Genomic DNA, 21,385 nt, shown 5'->3' on the forward strand with positions numbered 1-21,385 from the left:
AGGCTGCACTTGTAGCGGTTCTGTTGCCAATGCCATTCAGACCCCAGTCCGGGATTCCGCGCTCGGGGTGCGAGAGGCCGCTCCCGGGGAGGGGCGGGACCCGGGCCGGGCCGGGCCGGGCGGGGAGGGAGGGGAGGGAGGGGCGGGAGGGGCGGGGCGCCCGGGCCTATTAGGTCCCGCGCCGGCAGCCGGGCCGCAGACACGAAGCCTCCCGGGTGGCTCACAAACGCTGCCAGCATCGCCGCCGCCAGGTGAGTGCCCCCGACCCTGCTGCCGCCCGCTGCTCCGCCCAGCTCGATCTCGGCGGTTAGCGCCCAGGCCGCGCCCCGGGTGCCGAGCGGCTGGAAGTGTGGGGACCCGTGCCAATGTTTTACCGCTCCAGCAAGTCGCTGGCGGGGCGACGTCTCGGGACTCAGGCTCCGAAACGTACCCTCTCTGTCCGGGGCTCCAGGTGCCCGACGGGCGATAGTGGCAGGCGCGGCCCCTGCGGGCCTCAGTCTGCGCGCCTGTGCAATGGGGTGGTCCCTCTGCGTCTCGCCGCGACGGCTGGACGCCCCATCGCCGCCGCACAGTCCTCCAGTGCGGCTTCCGGGCACCCGGCTCCGATCTCTGGGGTCGTGCGGACCCGGCCAGAGCGCAGCGCGGCACCGCCAGCCCACGGCCGCGGCCGCACAACCCCGGTGCCCTTAAAAGAGGGAAGATGGCGTCGTGCCCGGTGCCGCCGGGACCGGCTCCCGGAGGCGCTGCGCACCTGAGGAAGGGCCGAGGAAAGGCTTCGTAACGGGACGCCCAGAAAGTCCGGAACAGGAACGTGCACACGGAGCGGCGCGCAGCCGCCCGCCCTCACTTGCCCACGCGCCCTGCACAGGTGCGCCCCAGACTGGGCGGGGACTAGAGCCCGGCTGGGGCGTGCGACCTTGTTTGATAAATTGGGGGTGCGCCCCTGTGGGTGACCCGAGAGGGGCCCCCCGCCTGCGGGGCGCGGTCACGACAAGGCTTGTGGGGTTCGGAGCTGGTCGTCGTCTGGGCTCTGGCCTCCTAAATGCGATCGCTTTCAAGCCCTTCATTGTCAGTTTTGCTAGAATGAGGCACTCGTGGGGTAGGACGTGGTTGTTGATGTTATTGTTGTAGCTCTCACTATTGTAACATTTTTGTTGCTGTTTTAACGCAGTGTTTACTGTGGCCTGGGAGCCCGAGCTTCGCAGGGAGGGTTGGTGTCAGCCTCATGTCCCCACATTAGGAGGGGCGCAGTCTGGTGGGCACTAGCGCCGGGAAGTTCTTAACATCTGTCTGCCCCTGGGAGCAGGAGGCCTCATTTTCCAGGTGGAGAAAGAGATATTTCAGTCCCAGGAGGCGCAGAAATGCCAGGGTTGTCTAGCTAGAAGCCAAGGGCCCTTTATGGAACCCAAGCCAAAACCTCTTTCCACTCTCCAGCCCTGTGGCCTCGGAAGGGCTACTCCATCTCTCTCAACCTCAGTTTATTCTGTTCACTCTGCAAAATGTATCCCTGAGGTTTCTGGCCAAGTGAAAGCCCCACTCAAGTTAGTAGCCTCCCTGGAGTTAAGACTTAACCCCGATTTCTACTTAATTTGGGCACGCCTTCGGAACAAGTTCTCAGGAATGGCACAGTTTGGGTGTTTTTTGTTTCGTTTTGTTTTTTTGAAACAGGGCTTTGCTCTTGTTGCCCAGGCTGGAGTGCAGTGGCGTGATCTCGGCTCACTGCAACCTCTGCCTCCTGGGTTCAAACGGTTCTCCTGCCTCAGCCTCCCTAGTAGCTGGGATTACAGGCGCCCACCACGACACCCAGCTAATTTTTTGTATTTTTAGTAAGACGGGGTTTCACCATGTTGGCCAAGCTAGTCTCGAACTCCTGACCTCAGGCGATCCACCTGTCTCAGCCTCCCAAAGTGCTGGGATTACAGGTGTGACCCACCCTGCCCGGCTTAAGTGTTTAAATACTCCTGCCTCAGCCTCCCAAGGTGCCGGGATTACAGACATGAGCCCTTATGCCCAGCCCTTTTTTTTTTTAATTGTCTTAAGGATGTTAAGACTCAGATTCTCACACATTTGACTTGCGCCTGTAATCCTAGCACTTTGGGAGGCTGAGGCAGGAGGATTGCTTGAGCTCAGGAGACTAGCTCTGGGCTAGACCGGACTGGGTAACATGGTGAAACCCTGTCTCTACCAAAAGTACAAAAAATTAACTGGGCATGGTGGCATGTGCCTCTGGTCCCAGCTACTCAGGAGGCTGAGTTCAGAGGACTACCTGAGCTTGGAGGGGTTGAGGCTGCAGTGAACCCTGATCATGCCACTGCACTCTAGCCTGGGAGACAGAGTGAGACCCTGTCTGAAAAAAAGGAGCATTAGGCTGGGCACGGTGGCTCACATCTGTAATCCTAGCAATTTGGAAGGCCAAGGGAGATGGATCACCTGAGGTCAGGAGTTGTGAGACTAGCCTGGCCAACATGGCAAAACCAGTCTCTTTTAAAAATGCAAAAATTAGCCGGGCGTGGTGGAGTGTGTCTGTAATCCCAGCTACTTGGGAGGCTGAGGCAGGAGGAGAACTGCTTGAACCTGGGAGGCAGAGGTTGCACTGAGCTGAGATGACACCATTGCACTCCAGCCTGTGCCACACAGCGAGACTCTCTGTCAAAAGAAAACTTAAAAAAGCATCAAATGGTAGATCCTCAGTGTCTGTTACAGCTTGGGTACTCTATGGCTGGATAGAGAGGCTGCATAGATGTTAGTTATTGTAAGTTTTTTTTTTTGAGACAGAGTTTCGCTCTTGTTGCCCAGGCTGGAGTGCAGTGTCTGGGAATTCAGGCATGAGCCACCTCGCCTGGCTCAAGATTCTTACACATTTGACTTACCTGTAATCCCAGCACTTTGGGAGGCTAAGGCGGGAGAATTGCTTGAACCCAGGAGGCAGAGATTGCAGTGAGCAGAGATGGTGCACTGCACTCAGCCTGGGCTAACATGAGACACCATCTCAAAAAAAAAAATTACGTCTTGTGTCACAGAGCTGCAAATAAACCAGAGACTACTAATAACAGTGTACTTTCTTTTTCCCCCCATTTCTGATCCCGTCTCAACGGAAGGATGTAATTGAGGAAGGGCTTGACTGGCCAGTGAGTCTTGACGCTGACACCACTGCTGGTGGTATTTTCCCCTCTCCCTGGAAAGCATCCTGTTTTTAGTGAACCTATTAAACGTGTAGACAATTAATGGCTTTTTGCTTCCCCTGCTGCAGACTTAGCGGATCCCATGAGATTTTGACTACCCTCTGTGCACAGAACAGTTTGAGCAGTATGGAGGAAGTCTCCGCACCAGTCTTACTGTTGGTGGTCACCAGGAAGCCGGCAGTGTGTCTGAACTGGACACATGTGGCCTCTTCCTAGCCTCCCTTTGTCCTGCCACTGGTTGGTTGGGGCTGGGCCCTGGGAGAAACATAGAATGTGAGCAAATCAGTCCCTGGCCCCTAAGTTCCTTGTTGGCCCCGAGGCAGGCAGGAGAGGGGCGGGCACAGAGGGCAGCTGATTTTCCTAGTGTCAATATTAGGATGTGACAATACAAAACACCACTGGGCCTCGCCAGGCACTGCATAGTAAACCTGTTTTTCTGGGGGTGGGACAGAACTTGGCACTCAGTTAGCCAGACTGAAAAGCCGTGCAGCGAAGAGAGAAAAGCTCACTTGTTCATTTGAGTGAGGGTCCCTGTCATTTTGGATATTTAAGATCAAGTATTCTTGACCCCCCCTCCCCGAGACGGAGTCTTGCTCTGTTGCCCAGGCTGGAGTGCAGTGGTGTGATCTCAGCTCACTGTAACCTCTGCCTCCTGGGTTCAGGTGATTCTCCTGCCTCAGCCTCCCGAGTAGCTGAGATTACAGGCACGTGCCACCATGCCAGGCTAATTTTTGTATTTTTAATAGAGATGGGGTTTCACCACGTTGGCCAGGTTGGTCTCGAACTCCTGACCTTGTGATCCACCCGCCTCAGCCTCCCAAAGTGCTGGGATTACAGGTGCGAGCCACCGTGCCTGGCCAAGAGATGACATTTATTGTGTGTGACAGTATCTTGGAGATTAGAGGCTCCCTTTCATGTGAGGGCAAAGAGCTACCTGATTCCAGGAAGAGCTGAAATTCCCTATGCAGACAATGGCGCATCATGAAGATAAATCCGAGCTCGGACCGTGAGGTGCTCAGCACAGGTGTGTGCCTCACAGAGCAACAGGCTCACAGAATGAGAGCTGCCTCTTAGAGGGCACTTACTGTATACCATGCATGCAGCATTTCACCTCCTTCTCAGGGCTACATCTGCCCACAGGGCTTTCCCTCCTGCCCTTTAACAGAAGGTGATACTGTCCAGTCCAGGGTCTCCCAGCCAGGAACAGCCTGCCATCGTGAGCCCAGCGCCAGATTAACCCCTTCCCTCGTTCTCAGGATTTTGCAGTGAACTCTCAAGCTGTCTGCATCCTCTCACCGGCTTTCACTGGGTCCCTGCTCTGTTCTGGGGCCATGCAGGTTCCCGGCTGGCTGGGGCAGACACACAGGTAAACATTTAACGAGACCTTGATGGGCTGAGTGCCCAATCCAGGTCTGTTTACCCAAGGTGCTGGGACAACACAGATGAGGAGCATTTAATTCTGTCCTGGGGAGGGTGGGGAGGAAGTGACTTGTGCCTGAGCCCCAAGGAAGCAGCGAGTTCCCCGTGCCTGCCTGGGGGATGTTGGTAACAGAGGGGGGATGTAAAGGAGGAGTTGGGGTGTGAAGGGGCTGGGGTGCAAGTTCATAGGGGAGACCCAAACACTGAAGCAGAGCCCAGGGGCCGTACCTGCCTCTCAAGCCTCAGGGTAGGGGCCAGGGTGAGCAGTCTTCATATTCTTCAGCCTCAGCATTTCAGAACGTGTTTTATTTTTTTTTTTTAGATGGAGCCTTGCTCCCGTCACACAGGCTGGAGTGCAGTGGCGCGATCTCGGCTCACTGCAACCTCCACCTCCTGGGTTCAAGTGATTCTCCTTCCTCAGCCTCCCTAGTAGCTGGGATTACAGGCGTGCGCCACCACGCCTGGCTAATTTTTGTATTTTTAGTAGAGATAAGGTTTCGCCATGTTGGCCAGGATGGTTGTGAACTCCTGACCTCAGTTGATCCACCTGCCTCAACCTCCCAAAGTGCTAGGATTACAGGCGTGAGCCACCGCGCCTGGCCTATTTTTTATTTTTGAGTGGGTCTTGCTGTGTCGCCCAGGTTGGAGTGCGGCGGCACGATCTTGGCTCACTGCAACCTCTGCCTCTCAGGTTTAAGTGATTCTCCTGCCTTAGACTCCCGAGTAGCTGGGACTGCAGGTGCCCGCCGCCACCGCGCCCGGCTGACTTTGGTATTTTTAGTAGAGACATTGTTTCACCATGTTGACCGGGGGGTCTTGAACTCCTGACCTTAGTTGATCCATCTGCCTTGACCTCCCAAAGTGCTGGGATTACAGGAGGGAGCCACCGCGCCTCGGCCCAGAACTTGTTTTAAATATGAACTTTTGAAACTTAACAACTGTAGACCCAGGTGGTGGCTTGGCATTCTCTGCTTGCCTCATGGTGATGAAAAGGCACAGGCTTCCCCTTTTCAGGGTCATTTCAAAATCAGTCAAGAGAATTATTAGTCTGTTAGACTTCCTCTACTGTTAGGATTATTTTTATAGGTGTTCAAACAGGAAAGGACATAGAATAAAATCTCCTCCCCTAACTTATTGATACAGGGTCTCACTCTGTCGCCCAGGCTGGAGTGCAGTGGCGCAGTCACAGCTCACTGCAGACTCAACCTCCTGGGCTCAAGTGATCCTCTCGCCTTGTCCTCTTAAAGTGCTGGGAGCCTCCAAAAGGCTAAACTGTGAGGTTGGGTAGGTTACATGTATTAAATGCATTTTTTTTTTTTTTTTTGAGACAGTTTTGTTCTTGTCACCCAGGCTGGAGTGTAATGGCATAATCTCGGCTCACTACAACCTCTGCCTCCCAGGTTCAAGTGATTCTCCTGCCTCAGCCTCCCGAGTAGCTGGGATTACAGGCGCCCGCCACCATGGCCAGCTAATTTTTGTATTTTTAGTAGAGGTGGGGTTTCACCATGTTGGCCAGGATGGTCTCAATCTCCTAACCTCGTGATCCACCCGCCTCGGCCTCCCAAAGTGCTGGGATTACAGGCATAAGCCACCATGCCTGGCCTGGTGAAACCCTGTCTTTACTAAAAATACAAGATTAGCCGGGTGTGGTGGCGTGCACCTGTAGTCCCAGGTACTTGGGAAGTTGAGGTGGAAAGATCACCTGAGCCCAGGGAGGTGGAGACTACAGTGAGCCATGTTCCTGCCACTGCACTCCAGCCTGGGTAACAGAGACCCTGTCTCGAAATAGTAATACTCCATATTGGGCCTCTCACAGGGGAATCTTAGGGGGAGCTGCAGCTCAGGGTGACTCCCATCTTGTCACTAGCCAGGTGACCCCTTCATTCTGGAGCCTTAGCTCTGAAAGCCCCAGGTGGGGGTGCCGTTTCAGACGCCCCTTTTCCATTTCAAAGGCTCTGATTCTAGATCTTGAAGCCAGATGCGGCACTGGCACTCGGCTTCAGTTTCCACTGTGACGGACGGAGGTCTCCCAGGGCCAGCCCAGGCAGCCAAGCCCATCCTGGAATCAGAACACGCTGAGCACATTTTGTAGGGTGGCACCTTTTTATCCAAGTTACTAGCTACACATCAGTGTTTAAAGAGAAAAAAGTGAGCTTTCTTTTTTTTTTCTTGAAACTTGAGAAAACAAGATACATGCTACGGATTTTTTTTTCTTTTTTTCTTTTCTTTTTCTTTTTTTTTTTTTTTGAGACAGTCTCACTCTGTCGCCCAGGCTAGAGTGCGGTGGTGCGATCTTGGCTCACTGAAAGCTCTGCCTCCCGGGTTCACGCCATTCTCCTGCCTCAGCCTCCTGAGTAGCTGGGACTACAGGCGCCTGCCACCACGCCTAGCTAATTTTTTTTTTTGTATTTTTAGTAGAGAGGGCGTTTCACCATGTTAGACAGGATGCTCTCCATCTCCTGACCTCGTGATCCACCCGCCTTGGCCTCCCAGAGTGCTGGGATTACAGGCATGAGCCACCGCGCCTGGCTTTTTTTTTTTTTTCTTAAAGAAAACTAAATGCATGTCTGCAGTGCGGTAGAGGTGTCTATTTTTCATACTGTGGGGGAAAGTGTGCTGCTTTTTGGAGATGGACTGGAATGTCTGGTTTCTGTCCCTGGGCCCAGCGGCTACGCCTGTTTTCTGTAGAAGGTGCCATAGTGAGACCCGGGGCCACCCCTTCCTGCCTTGGTACCGTTTAGAGCTGGGAGCCTGTGGACTCCCGGACTGTTTCTGCCTCCTATTCAACCACTCTGATGTGGGGAGACAAAAAGCAATAGAACTTTGGGATAGTGTGGTGAAAACATTGATTTGAACTATTTTAGTAAAAGGAGTAACAAACAGGATTGTGATAGTGTATACTTTGAGCTAAAGGGCTCTGTGAGTCTCCAGAGAATAATAACTCATATTTATTTATTGAGCATTCACTCACGAGTACAGTGCCTGATTCATCTCATTTAATCTTCACAGCAACCCCAGAAGGTAGATTTTACTGAGGAGGAAACTGAGGCACAGAGAAGCCAGCTGCTTCCCCAAGAGTAGCCCATGTATGAGTGAAGCTGAGCAGACTGGCCCCAGAGCCCAAGCCCCCTACCCTTGCTGCCGCTGACGTTTCAGGGATGACGGTGTCAAGGGCCCTGATCCCCTTTACTCTTCTGGCAGGAAAGGAGACAATGCTTCCCTTACAGTCACTCTTACAACTTTTTTTTTTTTTTGAGATGGAGTCTCACTCTGTCGCCCAGGCTGGAGTGCAGTGGTGATCTCGGCTCACTGCAGCCTCAGCCTCCCGGGTAGCTGGGACTACTGGTGCATGCTACCATGTCCGGCTGTCTTTTTGTATTTTTTAGTAGAGATGGGGTTTCACCGTGTTAGCCAAGATGGTCTCAATTTCCTGACCTCGTGATCTGCCCGCCTTGGCCTCCCAAAGTGCTAGGATTACAGGCGTGAGCCACCATGCCCAGGCCTCTTACAACTTTACCTCACAGATGTCCCCCAACTTTGATTTGATTCGATTGAGGATTCTTCACTGTATAGTAGTGCAAGCATGGCACACAATCGGTTGAAACCACACGTTGAACACCCACCTGCACATCCATATTCTGCTCTTCACTGTCGGAGGCGGAGGCTGCAGTGAACCGAGATCACGCCACTGCACTCCAGCCTGGGCGACCAAGCGAGGCTCCCTCTCGAAGAAGAAAAAAAAAGGAAATTCCTTTCTTACTTCTCTCTCCCCTTTGGTGCTCCTCCCCTCTCCTCTCTAAATCTCCCTGCCTTCCTTCCTTTTTCCTAGCTAATTCTCCATTACTTATGGGAAGTAAATCCACCCACCCTCCCAAACTAAGCAGTTTTGGATATCTGCAGGTTCCTAACAGCGGGGTCTGGAGCCTGGGCTTCGCCAGTCAGGTAGTGAGTGAGTCATGATGTGGGGGACTGTGTACTTTGAGCTTCTTGAAATATAGCTTGGGCAATGTAAAACCCAAAAGATTAGCCGGGAGTGGTGGTGTGCGCCTGTAGTCCCAGCTACTTGGGAGACTGATGTGGGAGGATCACCTGAGCCTGGGAGGTGGAGAGACTGCCCTGAGCCATGACCTCGTCACTGTACTCATGGCTGAGTGACAAAGCAAGACTCTGTCTCAAAAAAAAAAAAAAAAAAGAAAAAATATACCTTGAAGAAAACCATCAAACATCTCCATTTCATATATATATTATATATATATATTTTTTTGTTGTTGTTGTTGTTTGTTTTTTTTTTTGAGATGGAGTTTTTTGCTCTTGTCACCCAGGTTGGAGTGTAATGGTGCGATCTCAGCTCACTGCAAACTCCGCCCAAGTTCAAGAGATTCTCCTGCCTCAGCCACCCAAGTAGCTGGATTACAGTCATGCGCCACCACACCTGGCTAATTTTTTTTGAAACGGGGTAGAGACGGAGTTTCACCATGTTAGTCAGGCTGGTCTTGAACTGACCTCGTGATCTGCCCACCTTGGCCTCCCAAAGTGCTGGGATTACAGGTGTAAGCCACCGTGGCCGGCCCATTTCATATATTTTTTAAAATTTTTATTGTTAATTTATTTTTAGAGAGGGGGTCTCGTCGTATTGCCCAGGCTGGTCTTGAACTGGGCTCGTGCGACGTGCCCGCCTCGGCCTCCCGAAGGGCTGTGATGACAGCGCGGCGGTGCCTGCGATCTATGGTTTCAATAGATCCATGCAGGGGTGTGTGTGGAATGCATCCCTAGAAATCAAAGGTCATGTGCGTGTGCGACTGGTGGATGCTGATTGTCACACTACCCTCCAGAAAGGCAGCAACATGTTCAGTCCACTGTGGCGTCCTGAGCTGTGAGTGGCCTCTGGTCTCCTCTCTTCTAAGGCTGTTGATTGTGTTAACCAGCTTTTATGGAGCCCCTGCTAGGTGGTGGAAAATGGGCAGTAGTGTATGTTTTCATCCTCTCAGCAGCCCTGGAGGCCCGGCTGTTTCTGCAAGGCTCAGAGGTGAGCTGGTTGTTCTGCCTCACACAGCAGGGGCCGAGCAGGGGGTGGAACTGAGGTCCAGCCTGGCTGCAGGCTCAGGGCGTTTCCTGCTGGGTTGCACTGGAGTTGTGTGTGCTCTGAGGGCTTTGCGTCACCCCACCCTCATGGTCCAGGGCCAGCCTGTGACTGGGAGGGTTGCAGGTGGAAGACTGGACCAGGGTTTTCTAGCTGGTCCCACTCAGCTGGCCCTCCCTGTGACCCCAGCGTGGTCCCTGACCCTCTCGGTTTGCCTGCCTGTGAAGCAGGAAGTGTCAGATCCCCCCTGCTTTGGCTTTGACAGGACCGGGTGAGGTCAGGAGAGTCTGAGGGTCCCCTACCAGGAGTTCGACCTCACCCTCAGGTCCAGCCCCACCCACCTCTGCCCCCAACCCCGCTCTGACACTCTTGCAGCCTCAGCCCTTGAACACCTGCTGAGGGCTGTGCAGGACACATCTCTACTTGCTTGTGCTTCTGCGCAACCTGGGAGGGGCTTGGGAGGTAGATGGCGTTTCCCCATCTTTCAGATGAGCCATAGGCGAGCTGTTGAGTGCAGAGCTGTTCACCAAATGCAGGCTGCTCCGTCCAGAACCTGCCCTCCCTCCCACTGTGAGCCCTGCAGGTGCCCTCAAGGCCGTGGGTGTGGCACTCTTTTCCGCACATACTAGATTTGCATCCTAACCTCTTAGGGTAAAACAGGGCTTCTGACTGGCGCCTGGTGTTTCCACTGGTGAGTGTGTAGGAGGCTAAGTGTGGGCTGTAGCCTGGGTGGGGACACATGGCTAGGTGTGTCTTCCTTTACCAAAGAAGGGTTTCAACTACTCATTTGCAAGTTTGCTGGAAAAAAAAGATAATAAAAACCAGTCCAGTTTCCTGTATCTGCAGCTGCAGGGACCTCACAGTGGGTCCTCTGGGAATAGATTGCCTTCATGTCTTCAGTCAACAAACATATGTCTGCTCTATGCCAGGCCTTGGGCTGAGAACCAGAAACTGATAAGAGCAGCAGCTCCTCTCTTAGCGGTTTACTCTGTGCCGGATCATTTCATCCCCACAACAGTCCTGTGCAATAGGTGTTACTAGTATCTCCATTCTAATTTTTTTTTTCTGATATGGAGTCTTGCCCTGTAGCCCAGCCTGGAGTGCAGTGGTCAGCTGGAGCCAGAGGGGAGCAGAGACAGGGGCTGCAGGACCCCCAGGAGGCCCCCAAGCAGACTCTGAGGGTCCAAGAAGGTGATGCCTGAATAGGCCAGCCTCATACCCCCCATCCTCTCAGTACTTTGGGAGGCCCAGGCGGGAGTTGAAGCCAGGAGTTCCGAGACAAGCCTGGGCAACAAAGCAAGACCCTATCTCTGCAGCAATTCTATAAAAATGAGCCAGGTGCAGTGGTACATACCTGTCGAGTTACCCTGGAGGCTGAGGTGGGATGATTACCTGAGCCCAGGAGTTTGAGGCTGTAGTGAGCTATGATCAGGCCACTGCACTCCAGCCTAGGCAAAAGGGTGAGACCCTGTCTGTGAAAAAAAAAATAATAAAATTTAATTTTTAAAAAAGGACCAATAGGCATAGGCATGGGCCAGTCTGAGGTTGGCTGGTGAGCTCTGCACATTTGAAGATTTTGGAGGCATGGCAGGACCAGGCACCATCCATGGAAAGCGTACTTGAGTGTAGTTAGAGCGGGAACCAAGATTGGGGTGGCAGGGCCACAGGGGGAGGGCCTGTTAGTGGATGTGGCACAAACCCCCACTTTTTTTTTTGAGACAAGTCTTGCTCTGTCACCCAGGCTGGAGTGCAATGGCGTGATCTCGGCTCACTGCAACTTCTGCCTCCCGGATTCAAGTGATTCTCCTGCCTCAGCCTCCCAAGTAGCTGGGATTACAGGCGAGCGCCACCACACCTGGTTAATTTTTGTATTTCTAGTGGAGATGGCATTTCACCATGTTAGCCAGGCTAGTCTCAAACTCCTAAGCTCAGGTGATCCACCTGCCTCCACCTCTCAAAGTGCTGGGATTACAGGCGTGAGCCGCACTGCACCAGGCCAGGTCTAGGGAGCCGAATAGAGCAGTGACAGGGTCAGGGTTGAGGCTGCTACCTTGAGATTAGGTTGGAGAGAGCTCCACTGAAGGCTGGAGACCAGTAAGGCATTCAGAGCTGGTGCCAGGTAGGAGCTGACAGGACTGGGCCTCCCTTGGGCTGGTGGGGTGGCCAGGAGAGACCAGAGCAGGAGGTTGCTGCTGCAAGGACCCTCCTGGGCAGGCTCCCCACCGTCCACTCCCTGGCTCCACACTTTTCCCATGCAGATCTGGGCCCTAAGGCCGGCCTAGGCCCGGTTGGTGATGGGATCTTCGCCATTCATATCGAGTCAATCTTAGGGCCTGGGCCCAGAGGCCAGATGGTTAAAGGTTCAGATTAGGTCACTTCTTTGTGGTAGAGGGTAATGGGTATTTAATAAGTTAATCCAAAGTGCTGTAATCCCAGTACTTTGGGAGGCTGAGGCTGTAATCCCAGTACTTTGGATCACTTGAGATCAGGAGTTGAGACCAGCCTGGCCAACATGGTAAAACCCTGACTCTACTAAAAATACAAAAATTAGCCGGGTGTGGTGGCATGTGCCTGTAATCCCAGTTACCTGGGAGTCTGAGGCAGGAGAATCACTTGAACCTGGGAGGCGGAGGTTGCAGCTGAGCTGAGATCACACCACTGCACTCCAGCCTGGGCAATAGTGAGACTGTCTCAAAAACAAACAAACAAACAAAAAACTACCACCAACAAAAACACAATAGATGGGGAAACTGAGGCTGGTGCAGGAAGGGTTGGGCTAGGGTATCAACCTAAGGTGAGACGTGGTCCTGGGTCTACTCAGATGGGGAGCTTGGCAGGGTGGGGAGCTTGAAAGGGTCTTGCAGGCAGAGCGTGGGTGACTGACTCCTCAGGTAGGCCTGACCTGCACTCTGTTGCAGACCCTGGACAGCGTAGCCCACTCTGGTGACTGGGGCCTTCTTCCTATCTGGTGCCTAAGGATTCTGGGAATGCCTGATGGGTAAGGGGGCTGCGGGGACGATGGGTCAAGGCGAGGCTCGGTGCAGCTCACAGCTCAGCTCACAGTGAGCTGAGGTTCCACTGTCGCTCTGGCTGTGCAGGGCATGGAGGTACTGGGGTCTCCAGGAGCACAGAGCAGGAGACTGCCTTTTCGAGGGGAAGGGAAAGGGGGGGAAAAGCAAACAAGGGCTGGAGCTGCTTTCCTAGGGAAATGCCATTTGCATAGACACCCAAGGCAGCTGGAAGTTCTGGACACAGTTCTTCTAATGCCACCTTAACACGCACACTGCTGGCCATCTATACAATGTAAAACATCTCATCTGTGAAATCTAATTTTTTTTTTTGAGTCAGAATCTAGCTCTGCCTCCCAGGTTCAAGCTGGGATTACAGGCATATGTCACCATGCCTTGGCTAATTTTGTATTTTTATTAGAGGCGGGGTTTTACCATGTTGGCCAGGCTGGTCTCAAACTCCTGACCTCAGGTGATCCGCCCGTCTCAGCCTCCCAAAGTGCTGGGATTACAGGCGTGAGCCACCGCACCCGGCCCATCCATCTCCGTTGAATGCTCAAGTCGTGAGCACACACTTGTACCTAGGCCTGTGGGAGGGCGGCCCTGTGGGTCCTGCCTGCCATCAGTTCTCTCTCGCCTGGGAGGCAGGGAGACTTGGAGCTCTGTCTGTCCCTTCTTGGTTTAGTCATGAACTTCTCTAAGCCTCAGTGTCCTGTGTGAACAAACAGTTCAGTGAGATGGTGGGAGGGCGGAGTGTCCTATCAGCAGGCATGGGGAATTAAAAATTAAGAACACTCAGGGCATTATGGTAAGAAAATAATGAGTTGAAGCATAAAGGTAATGGTTAGTGCCAACTTCCTCCCGGCGTGCCAGGCCCTGTTCAAAGTACATGAAGGAGTTCCTTATTTCGTCTTCCCAATAGCCCAGGGCGGGGCTCTCAGACCATGAAACCCATTTCACAGGTGGAGAAATTGACACACTGCTGCTAACTGCCAGAGCCGGGCTTTGAACTAGGCCATTAGATTCCCGTGCCACAGTCATCGTCATTATCATCATCTGCATCTAAGGCTGTTTGGTACCCTCTGGGGTAAATGTGGGGTACATGATGGTGAATCAGGTCACAGAACCCTTCTCTGCCATCATGATGAAACATTTATTGACGTGGGAATTCGCAATGATAATAGGAAGGCCTTTGGTGGCAAAGAACAGAAAACTCAGTGAATGGTGATGAGGACACATTTGGGTTCATTTTTCTTACACACAGTTGGAGGAGACAGCTCAGCGACACCCTCAGGCCTGGCCGCTCTCTGCCTCCCCGCTCTGTTCTTCTTGGCCAGCCGCTGCAGCTCTGTCTTTGAAGGAGCTGCCCTGGCTGTGTCTACTCCCTGGCATCCAACCCCTGCCTCCAGCCTCTGAGCCCTCATTGACCAGAACTGGGTTACACAGTTGTCACCAGCTGCAAGGGATGCTGGGAAGCTGAGGGAGACGAGGGCCATGGTTGGCTTAGATGAATGAGGATGCAGGGCCACCCTGAAGAAAATTGGGGTTCTATCAGCAAGGAGCCAAGTGGAATGGATATTGGAGAGGTAAATAGCATCTGCCAGTAAAGAAGGGTGTAAAACACTGTATGGGGTGATCCTATTTGTGAAGATAGATGTGTGACGCGCACACGTGTTTAGGAAAAACACTAGAAGAATTAGCGATGGTCTCTCTGGGAATGGGGATTGTGATAGGTTTTTCTCATGCTGCCTCTCTGCCTTTCTTCTCAAGAGAAACAGCAGACACCAAAGAACACGTGTAGCCTCCTGTTAAGTGGTACAGAGGAATCGCCCTGCAGCCTGGCTCTGTCCCCTGTGCTGACAGCAGGTGCCTGGGTTTTCTGCTTTGACAGGTTCTTGAGGGCTGGTGTCCGAGGAGAACGTCTAATATTTATTTATACTCTGATTTTGTTTCACAGAGAAGAAAAAGGCCAGGCGTGGTGGCTCACGTCTAATCCCAGCACTTTGGGAGGCTGAGGTGGGGTGGATCACTTTGAGGTCAGGAGTTCAAGACCAGCCTGGCCAACATGGTGAAACCCCCATCTTTACTAAAAATACAAAATAATTAGCCAGGCATAGTGGCTCATGCCTGTAGTCCCAGCTACTCGGGAGGCTGAGGCAGGAGAATTGCTTGAACCCAGGAGGCGGAGGTTGCAGTGAGCCAAGATTGTGCCACTGCCCTCCAGCCTGGGCGACAAAGCAAGACTCAGTATCCAAAAACAAAGAAAGAAAGAAAGGGCCCTTGTGAATCATCTTCAAGTCCCTCCCTTCCAAGAACAGAGATGCTAGGCGACTTGCCCAGAGGCACACAACCAGCATGTAGCAGGATTCATGCCTATGGGAGCTGGGGTTGGGGGATATTGACAGCTTTAGCGGATCAAAAGTGCGGGTGAGTAAGGCTATGCAATCTGGGGGTCATCCTGTGAGAGAGCCCCCAGACTGCTCAGTTCTTAGGGGTCCAGTCATATGCTGTCTTTTTGCCCCAGAGGAGAAATGTCTGAAGTAAGACCTATCTCCAGAGACATCCTGATGGAGACCCTCCTGTATGAGCAGCTCCTGGAACCCCCGACCATGGAGGTTCTTGGCGTGACTGACTCTGAAGAGGACCTGGACCCTATGGAGGACTTCAGTCCTTTGGAGTGCATGGAGGGCAGGTAGGTCCCCATGGCCTGCCCTACCCTATGCCTGATAGTGACTTCAGGGGTGGGCTGGATGAGCAGACCTTCTGTGAGTCGGGGAGCGCCTGCAGATGCCTCCCAGGCAGGGCCTCCGAGAGGAAGATTTCTCGGATGTGGGCATGGAGGCTTCTGCCCTGGGAGCGGCTTCACTTTGCTGCCCCACCCTCCCCTGATACCAGCTCACAGACCCCTGGACAGCCAGAATGTTCACAGTCTCAAGATGAACCTGGGGCCACTGGCTGTCAAAATGGCACAGTGTTTGGGCCTCAGGGAGCTAGACAGGCCCTTAGCGACCTGCTGAGTACATCAAGGCCTCTTGAAGGAGGTGGCTCTGTTGCCAGAAAGGGGACCCGATCCAGATCCCAAGAGAGGGTTCTTAGATCTCAAGCAAGAAAGAATTTGGGCCACACGCAGTGGCTTGCACCTGTAATCCTAGCACTTAGGGAGGCTGAGGCAGGCGGATCACTTGAGGTCAGGAGTTCGAGACCAGCCTGGCCAACATGGCAAAACCCCGTCTCTACTAAAAATACAAAAAGTAGCTGGGCCTGGTGGCACATGTCTGTAGTCCCAGCTAGTTGGGAGGCTGAGGCAGGAGAATCTCTTGAACCCAGGAGGCAGAGGTTGCAGTGAGCCAAGGTTGCAAAAATGCACTCCAGCCTGGGCAACAGAGCGAGACTCCATCTCAAAAAAAGAAAACCTACTCTATAGGCAGAGCAGCAGCATGGGCTGCTCAACTGAATATACTTATAGTTATTTCCTGATTACAAGCTAAACAAGGGGTGGATTCTTCATGAGTTTCCGGGTAAGGGGTGGGCAGTTCCAGGAACTGAGGATTCCTCCTCCTTTTAGACAACTTCCTGACGTTGCCGTGGCATTTGTAAACTGTCGTGGCACTGGTGGGAGTGACTCCAACATGCTAATATAGTTGGTGCACAATGAATAGTGAGGATGACTAGAGGTCACTTTTGTGGCCATCTTGGCTTTGGTGGGCTTTGGCTGGCATCTTTGCCGAATCCTGTTCTATCAGCAGGATCTTTGTAACCTGTATCTTATGCTGATGTCCTATTTCATCCTGTGACTTAGAATTCCTAGCCTCCTGGGAATGCAACCCAGTAGGTCTCAGCCTTTTGTTACCCAGCCCCTATTCAAGATGGAGTCACTCTGGTTCAACTGCCTCTGATGGCTCTCATTTTAGAAAACCGGAACCGGGCCAGGCGCTGTGGCTCATACCTGTAATCCCAGCATTTTGGGAGGCTGAGGTGGGCGGATCACCTGAGGTTGGGAGTTCGAGACTAGCCTGGCCAACATGGTGAAACCCAATCTCTACTAAAAATACAAATATTACCTAGGTATGGGGCTGGGGGCGGGGGAACAGGCGCCTATAGTCCTAGCTACTCAGGAGGCTGAGGCAGGAAAATCACTTGAACCCAGGAGGTGGAGGTTGCAGTGAGCCCTGAGATCGCACCACTGCACTCCAGCCTGGGTAACAGAGTAAGACTCCGTCTCACAAAAAAAGAGAAAGAGAAAAGAAGGAAAAAAGAAAGAAAACCAAAACCTGTGGAAGAGCCTGAGGAGGCCATGCAGTTCCTGGTCTCGGCTTCAAAGAATCACTGAGGCATGAAGAAGGGATCTTCCTCAGACTGACAAGGCCCCTGGAGGCACAGGATTTGCCTGGGGTTTCAGGGGCCAAGGTCCAGTAGGACCTGACCCTTGCACTCTGCCAGCTGCACCCAGCTATGTCCAGCACACCCGGCCATCCCAGCGGCAGGAAGGACCCGCACTTTTTTTTTTTTTTTTTTTGAGACAGAGTCTGTGTCACCCAGGCTGGAGTGCAGTGGCATGATCTTGGCGGCTCACTGCAACCTCCACTTCCCGGGTTCAAGTGATGTTCCTGCCTCAGCCTCCTGAGTAGCTGGGAGTGCAAGCATGCACCACCATGCCCGGCTTTTTTTTTTTTTTTTGAGACGGAGTCTCGCTGTGTCGCCCAGGCTGGAGTACAGTGGCATGATCTCTGCTCACCACAAGCTCCGCCTCCCTGGTTTACGCCATTCTCCTGCCTCAGCCTCCTGAGTAGTTGGGACTACAGGCGCCTGCCACCACATCCGGCTAATTTTTTCTGTTTTTAGTAGAGATGGGGTTTCATCATGTTAGCCAGGATGGTCTCGATCTCCTGACCTCATGATCCGCCTGCCTCGGCCTCTCAAAAATTGCTGGGATTACAGGTGTGAGCCACCACGCCCGGCCAGGACAGGCACTTTCATTCTTCCCCTGGTACAGATGACGAACATGAAGGCCCAGGAGCAGCTGACCTCAGTAGTTTCTACCCTGAGCCTGGAAGAGAACGGTCAGGCCTGACCTGGGCTGTTGCTTTCTGCTGGGGAATCCTGGCTCTGATGTGGCACCTCCCACAGGCCAGGGACCAGCTCCAGGTTCCACAGGATTCTTTTCTGCTCAAGATTTTTTTTTTCAGCCTCAGGATTTTTAGTCATTAAGGATTGGGCTGGCTGGGATTTTAGAACTGGAGGCACCTGTCCATTAATGGACAAGGTTGGAGGACATGAAGCCTGGGGCAGTGTTTTCCTGAGGTTCCCCAGGGTAACAGGAGGTAGGACCACAGCCCCCAACCCTGATTGCCAGCCCACACCTGTACCCCTCCCACCCGCATCCCCTTCAGGTAGGGAATGTAGGCCCAGGGCATTTGCAGGTCAGGTGGGTGGGGCCAGGGCCCAGGCCCAGCCTCAGCTCTGGGCCCCTAGGAGTTCCACTTCCCTGGGAATTCCCGCGGTGTAGTCACTGGGATGGAATGCACACAGGTCCCTGGTAGAGGCCCAGACCAGCAAGCTGGGAGGGTGGGGAGTGTCTTAGTCTTAGTGTGGGAGTGAATGCGGGTGGGGTGTAAGATCAAGGATGTGGTTTAGTGGGGGGCCCACTAGGGGCTTCTTAGTCCCCCCATTCTGAGAGGGGTGGTGCCAGCAGGGCTGGTTTCAGGATTGGGACCAGGACACAGGTCTTAGAGCCCCCTCACCTCCCACAAAGGAAGGTAAGCTGCAACCCCTGTGGGAAGGGGGCTTAGCCATCCGGGGGACTCAGCACCCCCAGACCTGTCCATTCCCCTTGGCCAGCCTCAGCCATCCAGGGGCTCAGCACCCCCAGACCTGCCTGTTCCCCTTGTCCACCATTTCCACCAAAGCCCACAGGTGGGCCTGCCCCAGGATTCTTTTTGAAAGAGCTTGCACCTCTGGGACCACCCACGGATGGGACCTCGAAGGTATCTCTCAATCAAAGTGGGAGCCAGAGGAGGGATACAGGGAGGCCCACTCACTGCCTGCCCTGAATCTGACACCATCTCTTATCCTCTGGGCCACTCCCAGCTGCACACAATCCGTTGGCTGGGTGGGTCCAGGTGCGTGTGGCCTCCACGGCACAGCCACGCCCCTGACTCCTGTGTGCGCTCCCTGCAGTGACGCGTTGGCCTTGCGGCTGGCCTGCATCGGGGACGAGATGGACGTGAGCCTCAGGGCCCCGCGCCGGGCCCAGATCCCCGAGGTGGCCATGCACAGGTAGCCGGCCTATGCCCTATGCCTCTACAACCTGGGGAGGGGCCCTGGGCGGTGGGTGGAGGCCCTGAACACAGCATAGGGCTGGGCCCTGAGGAAGCTCTGCGGGGCATGTGCCCTGACACTCTGGGGCTGTACTGAAACCCTTGGCTGCTTCCCACACCTCCCCTGGGAGCCCCCAGCTCCTGGCACTCGCCCCCTGCCACCTGTCCCTGGCATTCCTGGGCAACAAAGCAGAGCCCAGGGCCCTTTTCTCTCTCGCCGTCCTCATTGAGCCCAGATGGTACATTTCCACCGTGGTCTGAAAAGGAGGTGCTACGTGAGCTCGGATCCTAGACCCTGGGGGCTGGGCCTCTCAGCTAGTCTCCGGTGGGGGAACAGAGTGGGCAGTGGCTTGCGAGGGCCCTGTAGAATGGGGGTTTATTTTCCATGTGGCCAGCTCTGGAAGACAGGGCCAAACACCTGGTGGGCTGGCGGGCGGCTGGCTGGCGGAGGAAGCAGGAAATCGGAATGAATTTGACCACAAACAGCCCATACCACACGGCCCCTGCAGGTGGAGGCGCCCACAGAAAGGGCCCCGGGTGGCTGTGGGGTGGGAGGGCACAGGCCCCTGCTCCCCACAGCTGTGATGGTGTCATCTAAGTACAGGCTGCCCCTACCTGTTCCTGCAGTAATGACTTTGTCCCCCCATTCTCTTTGTCTGTAGCCTGGGTCTGGCTTTCATCTACGACCAGACTGAGGACATCAGGGATGTTCTTAGAAGTTTCACGGACGGTTTCACCACCCTTAAGGAAAACATAATGAGGTTCTGGAGCTCCCTGAACCCCGGGTCCTGGGTAAGAGCCTTGAGATTCCTGACCCTGACTTGCGCTGTGGCCAGTGGGGGCTGTCAGAGCCGCTCCTCGGGGCGCCACAGTTCCCACCTGTCCCTATCATCTTCTGTGTCACCTGTGTCCACATCTGCCTGGTCCCATGGGCTTTTGGGTTTGAGATTCCTGGTTGTGAGTGCACAAACCAGTGCATGGTCCTGGGTCTCCCTCTGGCCCGAGAGCCTTCAGCTGGCAGGCAGGACTCTGGTCTCCCGGCCAGGGCAGGGGCCTCCCTCAGCAGCCTTCCTGGTAGCCGGGTCCCGTGGCGCCCACTCTGCACCGCCCACCACCAGGGCAGCTGACCACCCTCACCTGTGTCCACCGGGTGTCTTTGCCTGTGTCCCGCAGACTGGCAGGCCCAGGCCACGCTGGCCTCTCTGGCCATGTCCTCAGGGCCACTTTCCCCCTCTCCTGAACTCCTTCCTTCTCTGGTCCCCTGGAGCTCCTTCCCAGTCCCCACGTCCCTGGGCTTCCCCTTGGCACTCCACTGTCACCCATCTGGCCCCATTGCTGGGGCCTGCCCCGAGCCTGACTCCTCTGCTTTGCTCCCACAGGTGTCCCGCGAACAGGTGCTGCTGGCGCTGCTGCTGTTGCTGCTCAGCGGGGGCCTGCACCTGCTGCTCAAGTGAGGCCCCGGCGTCTCAGGGCGGGGCTGGCCCCACCCCCGTGACTGCTGCCCTGGAGGTGGCGGCCTGCTGCTGTTGTCTTTTTAACTGTTTTCTCATGATGCCTTTTTATATTTAAACTCTGAGATAGTGCTGGAACACTGCTGAGGTTTTATACTCAGGTTTTTGGGGTTTTTTTTTATTCCAGTTTTCGTTTTTTCTAAGAGATGAATTCCTATGGCTCTGAAATTGTTGCCTGTTAACTATGGCCTGTGCCCAGGAAGAGCCATTCACTCCTGCCCCTTCCCACACGGCAGGTAGCAGGGGGAGTGCTGGTCACACCCCTGTGTGATGTGTGATGCCCTGGGCAAAGAATCTACTGGAATAGATTCCGAGGAGCAGGAGTGCTCAATAAAATGTTGGTTTCCAGCAGTCTCTGGTCCTCTCTGGGGAGTTGGCAGCACCAGCACGAGCTTCCTCTTGCCCCAGGGAGGCACATGTGTTGGTGGGGAGGACAGGGCCTGTGTGCTCCTAATCAGATCCTTCCCTGCAAACAGCGACTGCAAATGCTGCCTTGGTTTGGCCCAACGGTTTGCCTTCTCCCTTGTCCTGGTCTGTGGCCTAAAATCCACTGTTGGGGGTTATTTCCTTTGGGCTTTCCGTTCCTCTTTAGGGGATGCCTGTCTCTCCCTGCACAGACTCCCCGCCAGAGGGATGCAGCCGTGGCTCCGCTCACAGGGAGAGGTGTGGTGGGGATGGGGGAGCAGGACAAGGGGCACCAGGGGCAGGAGGGCCAGGCCCCTGCTTTGTACCTTTGTAGGCTTGGTACCTGCCCTGGGCCTTGGCCTCGTGCCATTTGTAGACCCCACCAGGCCTCCCTCCCAGGACATGGGCTCTGTGTCTGCCCTCCACCCCAAATGTCAAAGCTGGGCTGGGCCGGCCACCATCC

At 54.2% G+C, this 21,385-nt stretch overlaps 1 protein-coding gene across 3 annotated transcripts; it reads left to right on the forward strand.

Annotated features, from left to right (window-relative positions):
- The first annotated feature begins 177 nt into the window (after window positions 1-177).
- Window positions 178-20,865, forward strand: BIK (BCL2 interacting killer). Of its 3 annotated transcripts, XM_063662987.1 has the most exons (6): window positions 224-251; window positions 12,600-12,679; window positions 15,214-15,381; window positions 18,867-18,965; window positions 19,669-19,798; window positions 20,386-20,865. In XM_063662987.1, exons 2-6 carry the CDS (start codon window positions 12,669-12,671, stop codon window positions 20,458-20,460), a joined length of 483 nt encoding a protein of 160 aa, XP_063519057.1. In that variant the 5' UTR covers window positions 224-251; window positions 12,600-12,668; the 3' UTR covers window positions 20,461-20,865. The 3 variants fall into 3 exon arrangements, with proteins under 3 accessions (XP_054325993.1, XP_063519057.1, XP_054325994.1); XM_054470018.2 differs by lacking the exon at window positions 12,600-12,679 and having other exon boundaries at window positions 178-251; XM_054470019.2 differs by lacking the exons at window positions 224-251; window positions 12,600-12,679 and having other exon boundaries at window positions 14,913-15,381.
- Window positions 20,866-21,385: the final 520 nt, after the last annotated feature.

Source organism: Pongo pygmaeus, chromosome 23 (genome assembly GCF_028885625.2).
Source record: "Pongo pygmaeus isolate AG05252 chromosome 23, NHGRI_mPonPyg2-v2.0_pri, whole genome shotgun sequence".
Classification (NCBI taxonomy): domain Eukaryota; kingdom Metazoa; phylum Chordata; class Mammalia; order Primates; family Hominidae; genus Pongo; species Pongo pygmaeus.